This window comes from Lipotes vexillifer, unplaced genomic scaffold (assembly GCF_000442215.2).
Source record: "Lipotes vexillifer unplaced genomic scaffold, Lipotes_vexillifer_v1.1 scaffold788, whole genome shotgun sequence".
In the NCBI taxonomy this organism is placed as follows: Eukaryota; Metazoa; Chordata; class Mammalia; order Artiodactyla; family Lipotidae; genus Lipotes; species Lipotes vexillifer.
This window is the reverse complement of record NW_006791862.1, coordinates 347,484-364,811: the sequence shown is the minus strand read 5'-3', so window position 1 is coordinate 364,811 and position 17,328 is coordinate 347,484. Positions and strand designations below refer to the sequence as shown.

General features: G+C 42.3%; 1 protein-coding gene across 1 annotated transcript in view; it reads right to left on the bottom strand.

The window, feature by feature from the left end:
* Positions 1-17,328, bottom strand: part of SYNRG (synergin gamma) — a 92,699-nt gene that overhangs the window by 5,505 nt on the left and 69,866 nt on the right. Inside the window, 1 exon segment of the mRNA XM_007464882.1 lies at positions 12,896-13,044. Within this exon segment, the coding sequence (XP_007464944.1) occupies positions 12,896-13,044 (149 nt within the window).

The window sequence follows — 17,328 nt, the reverse complement described above, 5'->3', positions numbered from 1 at the left end:
AAGAGTGTTAGTTCTGAGGCGAAGGCTGATGTTTTCATGTGAAGGACTAGGGCTAGACTGAAATGACTCAGACCTACTTCAGAACTTCACTTGTCTGTCAAATACATGAGTGACTTCTTTGCTGAATCAGATAATAGTTCTTGAATACTGGAGAATCTTTCCTCAACTTTTGGTTCTACTCACAACATAATGGCTACAGACACAGCATACTTTTAAGTTTAATCTACATTATTAACATTTTCTCTATCACCTTAAGTCTAGACGATCAACAAAACAAGTCAAGCCCTGATTTGAAGCATTTGCTGATTTCCATGGTATAAATGCTCCCCCTATGGTCGATTTTGAGCTACCAATGTGATGTCACTGAACATGGGGTTGGGAAGAGATGCATGCAGCACTGTCATATAGTATTTCCACATATGGATACAATGGACTAGGGTGACCAACTTCCCGGTCTGTGCCAGACTGTTGCCATTTTAGCTCTGAGGACACCCCTCGGTTCTGAGCAAACCGGGACAGCTGGTTGTCCTATGACAGACATCAATAACCTCAAACACTAAGGACAAAGCAGGTGGGAAAGGAAGTGAAGATGGAAGGGAGTCGATAGGAACAAAGTAAAAGGGTCCATTGTCCTGTCTTGAGAACCAAAAACAAGAGCAGAGCAAGTCAAGTGTGAGAAAGTTCTAGAGTTACCAAGTTGGGCTCAGAACGATGTCTGAGTTTAAGATTGCCCAGGCTCTGCAGTGTGATGTGATAACACAGTCCAGTGTGATCATGCAAGTGGGTGGCTTAAGTGAAACAGAGACAAGGGGCTTGTAGTCCAGAGAGTCAAGGATCTGGGAGCCTGGCATGTTGGCTGGTTTTTCCTCATGAATACTGAGGTGACCAGGATGATGGCAAATTTGACAATAAAATAATAGCTACATGTTCTATAGTTACTTTAGGCTGAACCACTCAGCAGTTACTATACTGTCTTTGTATTTGCAAAACTGTATTCTTCTTCCCCAGAAAAAAAAAGGCTTCTCCCTAGAAAAATGTGTAGATTATATATGATATTTCTCTCCAGCCATTTCTTTTTAATATGAAATAAGTATCTTTTAAAAATATTTATTTATTTATTTGGCTGCGTTGGGTCTTAGTTGCGGCACTCAGGATCGTTGTTGTGGCATGCGAACTCTTAGTTGCAGCATGCATATGCAATATAGTTCCCTCACCAGGGATCGAACCCGGGCCCCCTACACTGGGAGCGTGGAGTCTCAGCCGCTGGACCACCAGGGAAGTACCCCCCCCCATCCATTTCTAATTTGAAATAGTAAACCATGTGCTAGGTTCCATAAACCTCTCTTAAACTAACCTGGGCTGAATCCATTTGGATCACCCTTAAGGAAGGAAGGATACACAGTTCTCAAAGAAGAAAAAGGGAGGTGGAAGTTTCAACTGTGTGAACCTACATGGCCTTAGCCAAGCCAGAGGATAATTTGTTTGTTTTTTAGTGCAATCACGGCCAATTTGGTCAAACCTAGAAGCAGGTGGAATTATCATCTGTCTGCTGTCCAATTCCGTCCTTTGTAAAACAGTAAGAATTTCACTTGCCCTCCCTCCCTCCCTCCTTCAATTGGTGTTAGGACCCTCACAGATACATAAAAAGGGCTCTGGAAAGGATAAAATACTCTAAATGATCATCACAATTATTCACTTTGACAAAATCTAACAAGCTTTTTCAAGAGGTTAAAAACATAGCAGTATGTCTATAATCTACATTATAGACATTTATCATGTTACTGAATGAGGACTATTTGAGAAATAATTAGAACCCGGGGAAACTCTGAATCTTGAAATCAAATCCAAGTTAATAAAAGCCCTTTTAATACCTGTTTACCAAAGGAATAAAAGAAGCCAATGAAAAGGTCATATTGTAATCTCCAGTGAAAATCATAAGGCTCTGCATAAATTACCCTGTAGTCAAATTAATCTTTCAAATGATAAAATTAACCTTTATAAATACCCGTCTATTAGCAGGGAGATTATTGCAGTACACAGTGTGACACCAATCAAATGGCCCTAATTCTATAAGGAGGTGTGCCCTCTACAGGCACCTTAAATTGCATATCACCTACTTTAACTGGCAAGTACGTCATGCATTTAGTAAAGATTAAAAACCCAGCTATATTAGACATGACCTGCATACACTGACAAGTCCCAGAGTCAGACTGGGATATATAATCCTGGATCTTTAGCCAGTAATAAACTACTAAAATGGTATCCAAGAAAATCATTATTAAGGAAGAAGAATTTGGTAGTATTTTAGTGTTACCAGTAGACTTATTCTCCGCCTTCCGGACAAATGTAGGATGGGCCTTCCCTGTCCCTCTAAATGAGGCACAGTCGTGTAACTTGCCATGATGTTAACAGACTGTGAGTATAAGTAATATGGTCACTTCTGGAAGGAAGCAAGACCAATGTGCTATTTGTCATGTTCCCTTGATACTCCCATAGTGACCAACTATGTTCCACTCGGTGTTGGCTCTATCAACCCAGATCCCGGAGTAAGGAGGATATGGCATAGAGTCCCTCCAACTTGAGATGGACCTGGAAAAGGAGCTAGGAATAAAGCTCTGTTGTTTCACATTGCTAAGGACTGGAGCTGGGAGGTGTTGCTTGTTACCGCTGCAGAACTTAATTTGACTGATACAAAGAGTGATCTAGACACAGGTTCCACAAGCAATTCCACACCTTTGATTTTGGTTACAGTGGGTTTTTTTTTTCCTGGTAATTTTTCCTACTGCTACTATAACAAATGAGCATAAATTTAGTGACTTAAAACAAAATAAATTTATTCTCTTCCACTTCTGGGGGTCAGAAGTCTAAAGTGGGTTGGCAACACTGTATTTCTCCTTATCCAAGCTCTAGGGGAGAATCTGCCTCTTTGCCTTTTCTAGTTTCTAGAGACTGCCTGCACACTCTGTGGATCACGGTTCCATCTTCAAAAGCAATAGTGTAGCATCTGCCAATCTCTCTCTCTGCTTCGACTGTCACATTGCTTTTTCTCATTCTTATTCTCCTGCCATCCTCTTACAAGGATCCTTGTCATGCCTCTGGGCCCACCCAGATAATCCAGGATAAGTTTCCCATCCAAAGACCCTTAACTTAATCACATCTGCAAAGTCCCTTTTACCACATAAGGTAAAACATTCACAGGTCCTAGGGATTAGGACGTGGACATTTTAGGAGGGTGGGGAGGTGTTATTCTGTCTACCAAATCCAGCTTCTGCCAACTGAAGATAGCGGTGCAGAGACATGATTAAGATTCTGTCTCTAAAACACTGTGCAGACTGGCAAGATGAAAAAAAAATGCTATCATTACTAAAAAAAAATAAACTGTTCTGGGGCTTCCCGGGTGGTGCAGTGGTTAAGAGTCTGCCTGCCAATGCAGGGGACACGGGTTCGAGCCCTGGTCCGGGAAGATCCCAAGTGCCGTGGAGCAACTAAGCCCGTGCGCCACAACTACTGAGCCCTCATGCCACAACTACTGAAGCCCACGCGCCTAGAGCCCGTGCTCCGCAACAAGAGAAGCCACTGCAATGAGAAGCCCGCACACTGCAACAGAGAGTAGCCCCTGCTCGCTGCAACTAGAGAAAGCCTGCGTGCAGCAACGAAGACCCAACGCAGCCAAAAATAAATAAATAAATAAATAAACCAAACCAAACAAAAAAACTGTTCTCCTGACATGCCACAGCAATGGGAAGTAAGTACTCTGAAATTCACTGCTTATTTTACATCAAAAGGAAGTACAGAAGAATTTTATTATACTGAGGGTAATAGTGGAATCACAGAGCCAGGGTGATTTTCAGTTGACCACAGGTCAGGAGAATAACAGTCCTGTCTCCTCTCGTAGATTTTATATGGCAAAAATGGATTACTATTGTTTTCCAGGACTGAGTCTTGGTTACCAAGCTACTGAACTTCAATTCAGTCCACAAGCATGAGACAAAACTTTAAGATAACAATTCACTCATCTCACTAAAACAGGGGCTTTTTATCTCTTGAGAAAAAAGTTCCTTCAACCTGTGCCCAGAGGAGACAGGCTTTTGCCACAAGAGGGAGTTTTAGTCCATGGATAAAGGGAGCATGAAAGGGAAAGGGAAATGTAACTTTGCTAGTATCACTTCCAGCCTAAAGAAATATTAAGGAGCCACAATTTGGAGGTTAAGACTGTGTACTCTGCTTTCCTTAGCCCAAGCTGCATCCTGGAACTTTTTCACTGGAGAAAAGTAATGCAGCCTCCTTCTGATGGGAATAGTTTTATGGAGTCTTTGTGGGAAGAAACAAGTCTTTTTTTTTTTTCTTGCAGTACGTGGGCCTCTCACTGTTGTGGCCTCTCCTGGTGCGGAGCACAGGCTCCGGACGCGCAGGCTCAGTGGCCATGGCTCACGGGCCCAGCCACTCTGCGGCATGTGGGATCTTCCCGGACCGGGGCAAGAACCTGTGTCCCCTGCACCGGAAGGCGGACTCTCAACCACTGCGCCACCAGGGAAGCCCCCCAAAAAGTCATTTTTTAATACCTGGGAAGCTGGGACCAACACAGAAAGAAGAAGAATGGATTTTTAGACAATGATTTCCAAGTTTCAGGCAAGTTTCATCTTTTTTGAGCCCCAATTTCTGCCCTTGTAAAAATGGGGATTACACTACTGACCTTGTGGGATTGTTTCCAGGATTAAATGAGAAGGAATGGAAAGCATACAGCACAATGCCAAGCAGGTTTTAGGTGCAAAAGGAACAGTAAGTATTACATCAGTGTTATTGGAATCAAAGACCCTGACTGTGGCAATTAAGTCCAATAAATAACTTTAAATTCTACTTAAAATGAAGTAATGATGTAAAAAGTTAAAAGCTGCCTATACAACCTCAATTATGCCTCTTTTTCTAGTGACGATTTCTCTGCTTTGAGCCTCTAATACAGAGTCCTTGGCGTTTGTATAGTTTTGCTGCAACTGAGTTAAATTACACAGATGTTGGGTTTTGTGTCATTTACATTTACGCATCTATTTTTAAAGTATCTTGTCTTCTTCATGACAAGTTTAACCTTATACTTCCTCTGTAGAATGTATGCTATTCATGCAGTGGGCAGTTCAAGTAAGTTTTTTTTTTTTTTTTTTTTTTTTTTTTTGGTACGTGGGCCTCTCACTGCTGTGGCCTCTCCTGTTGCTGAGCACAGGCTCCGGACGCGCAGGCTCAGTGGCCATGGCTCACAGGCCCAGCCGCTCTGCAGCATGTGGGATCTTCCCAGACTGGGGCACGAACCCATGTCACCTGCATCGGCAGGCAGACTCCCAACCACTGCGCCACCAGGGAAGCCCAGTTCAAGTAAGTTTTATAGACCGAGGACCTACTAGCTATCAAGAGGAAATGCCATGGTATAATCAGGAAAAATACCTGAGTAAAGAATGATTATCTTTCTGTCACAGCTAACCTGGTGAAAAAAGCAACTATAACTGGAATAGCATGGGTAATTGGAGAAACAAATACTCAGTGGCGGTCATGTACAATGTGCAATGCATTCCTGTGTTGTCTAGCGGCAGATACCTACCCTTCCCTGGTGCCTAAAAAATGTCAGGTAAAAATCACTCTAGCATCTAGACATGGATGCTAGAAATGGATGTTCCTAATGGGAGTTTGAAGGAGAGGGCAAGAATGCCTGTCCACTCTTCCCACTTACCTCCTATTTTGCCATGTGGAGGGATTTAGAACTACTGTAAGTGAGAGGGCAACACTCCTAAGTTAGATGTGTGACCAAACCCAACAGGCTTCCTTTGAAATCACAAAACCAAATTCTATGGCTTCTTTAAAAAGGTCTGAACAAGGGCTTCCCTGGTGGCGCAGTGGTTGGGAGTCTGCCTGCCAATGCAGGGGACGCGCGTTCGCGCCCTGGTCTGGGAAGATCCCACATGCCGCGGAGCAACTGGGCCCATGAGCCACAATTACTAAGCCTGCGCGTCTGCAGCCTGTGCTCCGCAACAATAGAGGCCGCGATAGTGAAAGGCCCACGCACCGCAATGAAGAGTGGCCCCCCCTTGCCACAACTAGAGAAAGCCCTCGCACAGAAACGAAGACCTAACACAGCCATAAATAAATAAATAAATAAATAAATAATATCACCCCTGATTTAAAAAAAAAAAAAAAAAAAGGTCTGAACAAAACTAATCCTTAGTGTAAAAAACCAGAACATGACTTATCTCTGAGTAGGGTGATGACAACAGAGGAGTTTAAGGAAAGCTTCTGGGATGATGGGCTATTCTGTATCTTAATAGGGGTATGGGTTATATGAGGTATGCATATGTAAAAAACACTGAGTGGTATAACTAAGATTTTTGCATTTTACTGTATATATATTTTACAGAAAAAGAAAAAAGAAAAGAAAGGCCTGGAGGGGCAGAGTCAAGAAGGCAAGCCTTTCTCATGAGCAAGATGTACCAGGATGAAACTGACTTCCCACCCACTGACAGCAGCTCCCTTAAAGCAGTAATCCAGGCCAAGATCCTCCCCAAATATCCTTTGCTCCAAATTGAAAAGGACTAATACATAATGAACCTGGTTAACACACTTGGTCTTTTGTGATACCTTTTCTTTAAAGAGTTCACGGCAAAGAAAGATGCTTTGCGACCACAGCCATCTTTTTCTTTGTTTTTCTGGCCCTGCCGGGCAGCTTGTGACACCTTAGTTCCCCGATCAGGGATTGAACCTGGGCCCTCCGCAGTGAAAGCGTCGAGTCCTAACCACTGGACCACCAGGGAATTCCCACAGCCATCTTTTTCTAATAGCACCAGAAGAGATGGGTTTGTCTAGAAGTCTAGTTTTCAAAATGTTAATTACAAGAAGAAACTGCCTGTCACCAGAACAAAGAAACTTAAAATCTAAGTGGCAAGGGGGACTCTTTTAAGCTACTCTATAATCCTGGGATATGAACAGGGGAAAAAGTGTACAGAAAAGAACTTGACGGTTTATAGCAAGTTGCTGCCAAGATAGACTCCTCATGTTTCATCTCATTAATCTTGATGCTAAATAATAACCCACTCTTCCCCAAAAGGCTTTTGCCTTTCTGCTTTTACCCATCCAACTTGCCCATTTCAAGGAGGCAGCAGAATATAGTGGTTGAAAAAGTAGATTTAGGACTTTCAGACTAAGTCCAGGTCTCACCAATATCTCTGTGCCTGAGTCTCTTCATCTGTAAGAAAGGGGGAGAGTAACAGTATCTACCCTCAAGACTGTTGTATTAATTACATCTACGTAAACAGTTATGAATAGGGTCTAGCACACAGTAATCACCAGTAAAAGTTGGCTAATGATGGTGCCGATATTTAGGCTTAATGTGGTCGTATCAGCACAGGGTTAGGAGCAGAAGGTGGGTGAATTAGGAGAGACCCAGACCCACACTGATCTCTAGATTCCTAAAGGTGAGAGAATCTCTAGATTTTCTCCTAAAGGTGAGACCTTTGTGAGACCGAGAGGCTCTGATGAACTGCGATGCTAAGGATGCAAAGGGGACACACCTGGTAACATGTCCCTCTCCATCCCACAGCCTCACAGGCACGCCACGCACATTACCAGCCAACCAACTTCATGCGTAGCTGGAGTTTAGCAGTATTTTTTAAGAACACCAGGGTTTTATCACCCAAACACAACCCTATCACTATTCTGGCATATTTCCTTCTAGCCCTGTAGTAATAGTTCTGTGTTATTTCAAACTTTATGCTTCTTTAAAAAATGGCGGCCTAACATCCTAGTATGAAGAGTCACACAACTATTTCTCCAGATTTGGACTTTTAGGTTGTTTTCAATTTTTCACTTTTACAGAGAACAACTTGTGCATTTAACTTGCTTCTTTTTGTGAGTTTGTATGTAGAACTCTTGCCTTAGGCAGTTTTCCGAGAAGTGGAATTACCAAGTCAACCGCTCTGAATGTTTTCAAGTCCTTTCATTCATTCAGCACTTACCGGGTATTTACACGGTGCCTGGCCAGACAGAAAATGAACAAAATGTGGTCTTGGTCCTTGTTCTCAACGAGTTCACAGGTGGGGGGAAAGCATGCTGCCAGACACCTTTCCCATAGGGTGGTACCGATTTCCTAATCAGGGCTTTCCTGGTGGCACAGTGGTTGGGAGTCTGCCTGCCGATGCAGGGGACATGGGTTCGTGTCCCGGTCTGGGAGGGTCCCGCGTGCCATGGAGCGGCTGGGCCCGTGAGCCATGGCCGCTGAGCCTGCGCGTCCGGAGCCTGTGCTCTGCAACGGGAGAGGCCGCAGCGGTGGGAGGCCCGCGTACCGCAAAAAAAAAAAAAAAAAAAAAAAATTCCTAATCAATGAATTCCTAATAAATTCCCTAAGAAGTAGTCCAATTTTACCACATCAACACGATCAGGGTTCAAATAAATAAACCAAACCCCATACTGTGTTTATTAGGAGGTAAAAACAGATCTTGTTTTAATTTGAATTAATGTTTACTGCTTAGCTGTGCCTCCTCTATGAATCACTTCATGTTTTTGTTCCGATCTTACTGGAAGCTGGTATAGTTCTCACTAATTTATGTTTTCTTTACAGAGCAAAGACTTGTGGTCACTGTCAGTATGCGCTGCCACACGTTTTTTTCTCATTTACCATTTCATCTATTTTTTTTCCCGCTTGGAAGGATTTCCACTAATCTGTACTTGGAGCTATGCCATTCAATCTCTACGGAGAGATTTCCTAAGAAACTACTCAATGAAACCTGCTGCTTTCTTTACTGAAAGGATATTTTTGAAGATAATGTAGATTATGTTAGTCTTCTCATAAAGAGGAATAATTATGCTTCCTGAGTAGAGGGTTTATTTTTATGTTATGAATACAGTGAATCATGGAACTCATCACGTCTTCTTTACATCAGTGCCTAGAAAGGGTCAACTGTACAGCTCACCACTAGCAAATGCCAGCACTTTTAAAGCACATATTTTTGGGGAATTCCCTGGTGGTCCAGTGGTTAGGACCCTAGGCGTTCACTGCCAAGGGTGGGTTCAATCCCTGATCGGGAGCTAAGATCCTGCATGCCTCAAGGCCAAAAAAAAAAAAAGCACATATTTCTGTACACTTCATACCTGGCTTTAACTTATTTCCCTAGTTTCATTTTCCCTTCGTTTAATTTTCCTTATCCATTTATTAAAAAAATTTAAACCAGTTATTAAAATAATGAGGTACAAAAATGCTTATCTTGCTTGAAAAAAACTGGAAAGTTCAAAAAAGTATAAAACAAAAGGTACAAAGTCCCACCAAACACTGTTAGAACACAGGGGAAAAAAGGACATACACTATAGGATATCACTTACATGTGGAATCTAAAAAATACAAATGAATGTATATAAAAAATAGACTCACAGACATAGAAAACTAACTTATGGCCACCAAAAGGAAGGGGGAAGGCGGAGGGACAAATTAGGATTATGAGACTAACAGATACAAACTACTACACATAAAATAGATAAGCAACAAGGATTTACTGTATAGCACAGGGAACTATATTCAATATCTTGTAATAAACTATAGTGGAATATAATCTGCAAAAAACAAAAAAACCCAGATCATTATGCTGTACACCTGAAACTAACACAATATTGTAAATAAACTATACTTCAATTAAAAAAATAAATAAAGGACACAGTCCTGCTTTTAAGGAGCTGAGAAGCTAGTGGGCAAGAAACAAGCAAACACAATTATCAAGAAGCGTGGTAAGTGCCCTGACAGAATGTGCTATGGACACACACAGGAAGGGCATCTAATGCAGACTGAAGGCCTCTTGGAATGAATTCTGGGACAAATGACGCAAAGTCCAGAGGGGAAAGCAGTCTAACAGAGAAAGAGAGGCCAGGGCAGCCCAAGTGATGGAAAAGACCTTACTTACTGAGCTAAGGAGTTTAAACTTGACCCTGAAGACCACGGAGAGTCACTGCAGGATTTTAAATGGGATATAAATGACACAATCAGATTAGCATTTTAGAAAGAGACATCTGAGAGTGGTATGCAGAACGAATTGATAGTGGATAAAAAAATGAACGAGTAGGGGGCTTCGCTGGCAGTCCAGTGGTTAAGACTCCGTGCTACCAATGCAGAGGGCGCAGGTTTGATCCCTGGTTGGGAAACTAAGATCCCATATGCCTCGCGGCCAAAAAAAAAAAACAAAACATAAAACAGAAGCAATATTGTAACAAACTCAATAAAGACTTTAAAAATGATCCGCATCAAAAAAAGTCTTAAAAGAATGCTATGAATTTTTGCCAAACTTGTTAAATTTAACCTCTTGAATTCAGTTTTCTTTAAGTATTTCTTATCACCCAATGAACATAATTTTATCTCTTCTTTTCAAATATTTATAACTTCATTTCTTATTGTATTGGCCACACAGTATTTTTTAAAAATAATTAGGTTATAAATTGAAAAATGGCCAAAGAGAACAAAATAAGAGATTTGGGAGATGATTCAAATGCTTTAAGGACTTAATAGTACAAGCCAGAAGCAACATAACAACGGAGAGAGGATGTGCTTGCCGTTGAAGACAGGTTGCTGGGAGAACCGGGAGTCCTCCTGACCATCAGTGCAGCGCAATGAGAACTGGCTGCTCTTTCAGATGGGGCACATGGTCAAGTGTAAGGAGAGGAAGAAAGAAAATGGAACAGCATATTTATTCCAGCTGTGGAAGGAAGATAAATTGTGAAATAAAGGATATTATCACAGACAAACTGAATAAGTATGAATATATAAAAATAAAATAGTTTTGCCCCATGAAATATTTTAAAAAGGGGACGAGGACTTCCCTGGTGGCGCAGTGGTTAAGAATCCACCTGCCAATGCAGGGGACATGGGTTCGATCCCGGGTCCAGGAAGATCCCACATGCAGCGAAGCAACTAGGCCCGTGCACCACAACTACTGAGCCTGCGCTCTACAGCCCGCCAGCCACGACTACTGAAGCCCGTGCGCCACAACTACTGAAGCCTGCGCGCACAGAGCCCGTGCTCAGCAACAAGGTAAGCCACCGCAACAAAGAGTAGCCCCCGCTCGCCGCAACTAGAGAAAGCCCACGCACAGCAACGAAGATCCAAAATGGCCAAAAATAAATAAATAATAAAAAATTTTAAAAAAATAAAAAGGGGAATAGAAGAGGAAAAAAATAACTGATGTAATCTTATGAGCACACACACGTGTGTGAATAAGTCTATTCCAAGTATGAAATATGTATGGTCAATACAATATTTCATTGAATATATGGTCAAATGGTCAAAAGAGATAGATGATCGGTTTATACACAAAGGAAATAAAAATAGTAAATTATCATTTGAGACACCGGCTAGCCCTTCAGGAAATGAAAGAAATTAAAAAACACTTTTATGAAATCGTTTACACACTTGTTAACGTAAGAAACTGACAAAGCTAAAATACAATGTAAAGAAATGTATACTTATGTATTGCTGATAGCACTGTCAACTAGCCCCTAAGCTCCCTGTAAATCCATATAATACGTGTAACAACAGCTATATGCAGGCATGCGCGTACATGCGCAGCCATGCACTCTGACCTCTTAAGTCCACTTGGAGAAACTATATCCCCAAAAGGGGAAACAGTCATTTGTTTAATGGTATTCAGAGTAAAACTATTCATAACAGGAAAACAATGAAAACAATCCAAGACCCTAAGAAAGTAAACCGGCTAAATGAACCACAGGATAGCAACAAGATGTATCATACAGTCTTTCGTTTGTTTCACTTAGGTTTAAAAAAAAAATTGTTTTTGAGGTATAGTTGATGTAGAATATATTAGTTTCAGGTATGACAGTGATTCACAATTTCAAAAGGTTACACTCCATTTACAGTTATTATAAAATATTGGTTATGTTACCCGTGTTGTACAATACATCCTTGTAGCTTATTTATTTTACACATAGTAATCTGTACCTTTTAGTCCCCTACCCCTACTTCGCCCCTCCCCACTGGTAACCACTGGTTTAGTTTGTTCTCTGTATCTGTGAGTCTGCTGCTGCTGCTTCTTTTTTTAAAAATACTTATTTATTTGGTTGTGCCGGGTCTTAGTTGCGGCAGGCGGGCTCCTTAGTTGCAGCATGCGTGTGGGATCTAGTTCCCTGACCAGGGATCAAATCCCAGGCCTCCTGCATTGGGAGCGTGGAGTCTTAACCACTGCACCACCAGGGAAGTCTCGAGTCTGCTTCTTTTCTGTTATATTCACTAGTTTGTTGTACTATTTTTTGGATTCCACATTTTTAAATGATATCATACAGCAATTTGTCTTTCTCTGTCTGACTTATTTCACTGAGCATAATGCCCTTAAAGTCCATCCATGTTGTCGCAAAGGGCAAAATTTCATTGTTTTATTGCTGAGTAGTATTCCATCTTCTTTATCCATTCCTCTGTTGATGGACATTTAGGTTGCTTCCATGTCTTCACTATTGTAAATCGTGCTGCTATGAACATTGGGGTGCATGTATCTTTCTGAATTAGTGTTTTCATAGTACGGTTTTTTACAAGGACACAAATGGGGACAGAAATAACTAGAAATGCAAAGGGAGAAACTCAAAACAAGTGCTTTGCAAAACATGCATACACATATGTGACTTAAGAAGGATGTAGATAGAGAACATTTTCCTACACTCACATTTTATTTAGGTAAAACGGTCCTGGGAGCTATCCAGAAGCCAACCTGGTACTATTCAACTAATGGAACAAATGTTATCTCCTTCCTTTAACATAACTTGATACAGTAGGCACCTTCATCCTCCAATAAGTGCCATCATAGGAACATACACTCAGCTTTACAGCTTAGGTTTCTAGAAGGAAAGCAACTGCTAAATTGTCTAGTGGGCTTACCGTGAGTGTGGCGAGTGACATGAAGCCAATTAGGTTATTCCATACTTTATCGATGTCCTTCAGCAACTGCTGGAGTTTCTCACTGCACACTGCAGTGGCTTTTATCCCCAGCTCCACACGTTTGGTTACCCTGTACACCTCAACAACACCTAACAGGGTGAGAAAGGACAGACTTAGGTGCTGGAAGCGTACAGAAAGAATTGAGCAAGACACAATAGCCTTACTGCTGGCTGATATTCTAGGTGGAAACTGGGACTGTATCTGGACAGACGTGAACTTACTATTCCTTGGGACCAATCAACTCTTAATGCTGCAGTATAAACTCACTGGTAGGAGCACAGACTCTAGAGCTACATTGCTTGGATTCAAGTCCCAACTCTGCCACTTAACTAGCTGTGTAACCTCAGGCAGGTTGCATAACCTCTCTGTGCTTCAGTTTCCTCATCTGTAAAATTGGGATAATAGCAGTACCTCCTCAAAGGATGGTTGAATTAAGGGATTAAATGGGTTAATACTGTAAAAGGCTGAGAACAGTAGGCATTAACTAAGTATCAGCTATTTTTTTTCTGGCTTCTTTATGAATCCATTTGTTTGAATTTGGGAAATACCACTAAACTCACTGAAAACAGGAATATTAACAGTTTAAACGAAATCGGAATGTCAATATCACTACACAGGCACACCTCACTTTATTGCACTTCACTTTGTTGTGCTTTCTAGATATACATTTTTTACAAATTGAAGGTTTGTGGCAACTGTGCATCAAGCAAGTCTATAAGCACCATTTTCCTGACAGCATTTGCTCACTTTGCATCTCTGTCACATTTTGGTAATCTCACAATATTTCTAACGTTTCCATTATTATCATATTTGCTATGGTGATCTGTGACCAGTGATCTCTGATGTTACTATTGTAGTTGTTTTAGGGCACCACAAACCACGCAGCACGTGTTCTGACTGCCTCACTGACCTGCTGTTCCTGTCCATCTCCTCCACAGGCCTCCCTATTCCCTGAGACACAACAATATTGAAATTAAGCCAATTAATAACCCTACAATGGCCTCTAAGTGTTCAATGAAGAGTCTCACATCTCTCACTTCAAATCAGAAAATATAAATGATTAAGCTTAGTGAGGAAGGCATGTCGAAAGCCAAGATGGGCCAAAAGCTAGGCCTCCTGTGCCAGACAGTTAGCCAACTTTCTAATGCAAAGGAAAAGTTCTTGAAAGAAATCAAAAGGGCTACTCTAGTGAAAATAAGAATGATAAGAAAGCAAAACATATTATTGCTGATATGGAGAAAGTTTTAGTGGTCTGGATAGAAGATCAAAGCAGCCACAACATTCCCTTAAGCCAAAGCCTAATCCAGAGCATGGCCAAAACTCTCTTCAATTCTGTGGAGGCTGAGAGAGGTGAGGAAGCTGCAGAAGAAAGAACTGTGAAGCCATCAGAGGCTGGTTCATGAAGGTTAAGGAAAGAAGCCATCTGCATAACCTAAAGTGCTGATGGAGAAGCTGCGGCAAGTCATCCGGAAGCTCGAGCTCAGATAATTAACAAAGGTGGCTACATTAAACGACAGACTTTCAGTGTAGATGAAACCACTTTCTATTGGAAGATGCCATCTAGGACTTTCGTAGCTAGTGAAGAGACATCGATGCTTGGCTTCAAAGCCTCCAAGGACAGGCTGACTCTCTTGTTAGGAGCGAATGCAGCTGGTGACTTTAAGTTGAAGCCAGTGCTCATTTACTATTCCAGAAATCCTAGGGCTGTTAAGAATTATGCTACATCTACTTTGCCTGTGCTCTCTCTATAAATGGTACAATAAAGCCTGGATGACACACATCTGTTTACAACACGGTTTACAGAATATTTTAAGCCCTTTGTTGAGGCCTAATGCTCAGAAAAAAAGATTCCTTTCAAAATATGACTGCTCAGGGCTTCCCTGGTGGTGCAGTGGCTGGGAGTCCGCCTGCCGATGCAGGGGGCGCCGGTTTGTGCCCTGGTCCGGGAGGATCCCGCGTGCTGCGGAGCGGCTGGGCCCGTGGGCCATGGCCGCTGGGCCTGCGCGTCCGGAGCCTGTGCTCCGCAACGGGAGAAGCCGCAGCAGTGAGAGGCCTGCGTACCTCAAAAAAAAAAAAAAAGACTGCTCCGTGACATTGCACCTGGTCACCCAAGAACTCTGATAAAGATATACAACAAGATTAATGTTTTCATGCCTGCTAAACACAGAACATCCATTCTGCAGCCCATGGATCAAGGAATAATTTCAACTTTCAAGTCTCAGTCTTTAGGAAATACATTTTGTGAGGCTGTAGCTGCCACAGATGGTAACTCCTCTGATGGATCTGGGCAAAGTCAATTGAAAACCTTCTGGAAAGGATTCACCGTTCTAGATGCCATTAAGAACATGTGTGATTCATGGGAAGAGCTCACAATATCAACATTAACAGGAATTTGGAAGAAGTTGATTCCAACCCTCAGGGGTGACTTTGAGGGGTTCAAGACTTCAGTGGAGGAAGTAACTGCAGATGTGGTGGGAAGAGCAAGGGAATTAGAATTAGAAGTGGAGCCTGAAGATGTGACTGAACTGCTACAATCTCATGATAAAACTTAACAATGAGGTATTGCTTCTTATGGATGAGCAAAGAAAAGTGGTTTCTTGTGGTGGAACCTACTCCTGGTGAAGACTGTTAAAATGACAACGAAGAATTTAGGATATTACATAAACTTAGTTGATAAGGCAGCAGCAGGTTTTGAGAAGACTGACTTCAATACTAAAAGAAGTTCTCTGGTGGGTAAAATGCTTTCAAACAGCGTTTTATAGTATACGGAAATGGTTCATGAAAGGAAGAGTCTATCGGTGCAGCAAACCTCACCATCATCTTACGGCCCGCCCCCAGCCTTCGGCGACCACCCTGTTCAGTGAGCAGCCATCAACATGGAGGCAAGAGCCTCCCCACCAGCAGAAAGATTATGACTCACAGAAGACTTAGATGATGGTTAGCAGTTTTTAGCAATAAAGTATTTTTAAATTAAGGTATGTACATTGTTTTTTTAGACATGATGCCATTGCACACTTAACAGACTACAGTAATAGTGTAAATATAATTTTTCTACGCACTGGGAAACCGAAAAATTCATGTGACTCGCTTTATTGAGATACATGCTTTTTTGAGATATATGCTTTACTGCTGTGGTCTGGAACCAAGCCCGTGATATCTCCGAGGTCTGCCTGTAATTAAGAAGTATCTCACTCCTCTGAATGCCCAAAGATCTACAATGTCTGTGGCTTCATGTATCTTTTATACACTCAACAGGACACAGAATGGTTCTTTTCCTGTGGTCGCTGCATTATGGCTGAATTCTTCCAGCAAGGATGAGGGTGCCAAGGTCTCCACATTCTAAGGACAGCTGCCAGACATACCCCCAACCCCTCCACCGGCCGCTATAACCGAGGACTGGAAGAATCCCAGGGGGTCTTCAGTGGTACATGCTCAGCCTCTGTATAGCACCACAGCTTGTCCTTCCTCCCCCAGGGGAAGGGCAGGAATCACAGCCCACTCTAAGCCAAGTGAGGGGGCTTCTCAGATGGTCTTCCACACTAGTAAACTAGTAGAAGGAAAGACAGGCATCCCATTACCCTGTGAACATCTGTTTATGCAGCAGAATTGTGCCTGTCTGGGCAGGAGAGCAGAACCAGAGCAAGGTGGCAGGAGGAAGGAGAGCTCACATCCCTTCGTAGCCACTCATGCAGCAAGTATTTGCGAGTGACCACTATGTGCCCGGCCCTAGTCTAGGTGCTAAAGACCCAGCAGTGAGCAAAACGGACCCAAATCCTTTCCTTCTTGGAGGTTCGTTCTAGTGGAGGGAGACAGACAGATAATAAGAACCGTAAGTAAAGCAGTTAAGATACTAAAGGTGACAGGGCTAGGGAGAAAATCAAGCAGGGAAAGAGACGGGAAGTGCCAGGGTGGGGAGACACGACATGGCTTTGAGTAAGACAGGCCAGGAAGACCTCACTTAGAAGGTGACATTTGAGTAAAGATCTGAAAAAGACTAGGGTCCAGTGCATGTGGCTCTGGCCACGGGACAAGCCTGAGCTTGGGGAGGAGAGGTCCGCTGAAATGGACAGGGATTGAGACTTCATGTTGGACTGGCATGTCTGATAGCTGAAGGTGGCCCGGAAGTTAAGCAATCTGTGATGTCAGTGAGAGGTAGAAAGGAAGAATTCAACACAGCATGGTAAGAATTGATTGGAGACCCAGTGATTTAATTTTCTTTTTTAAACCAATGATTTAATTTTAATGCCTCATCTAGTTCAGACGCTTTGATAAACCAGTAATTTTACACTGTGTATAACAAGGACTGGGAAACCTGGCCAAAGAGACCCGAAGTCAAATAGCTGTTTCTGTCTGGGACTTAAGTGTCTTCTCTA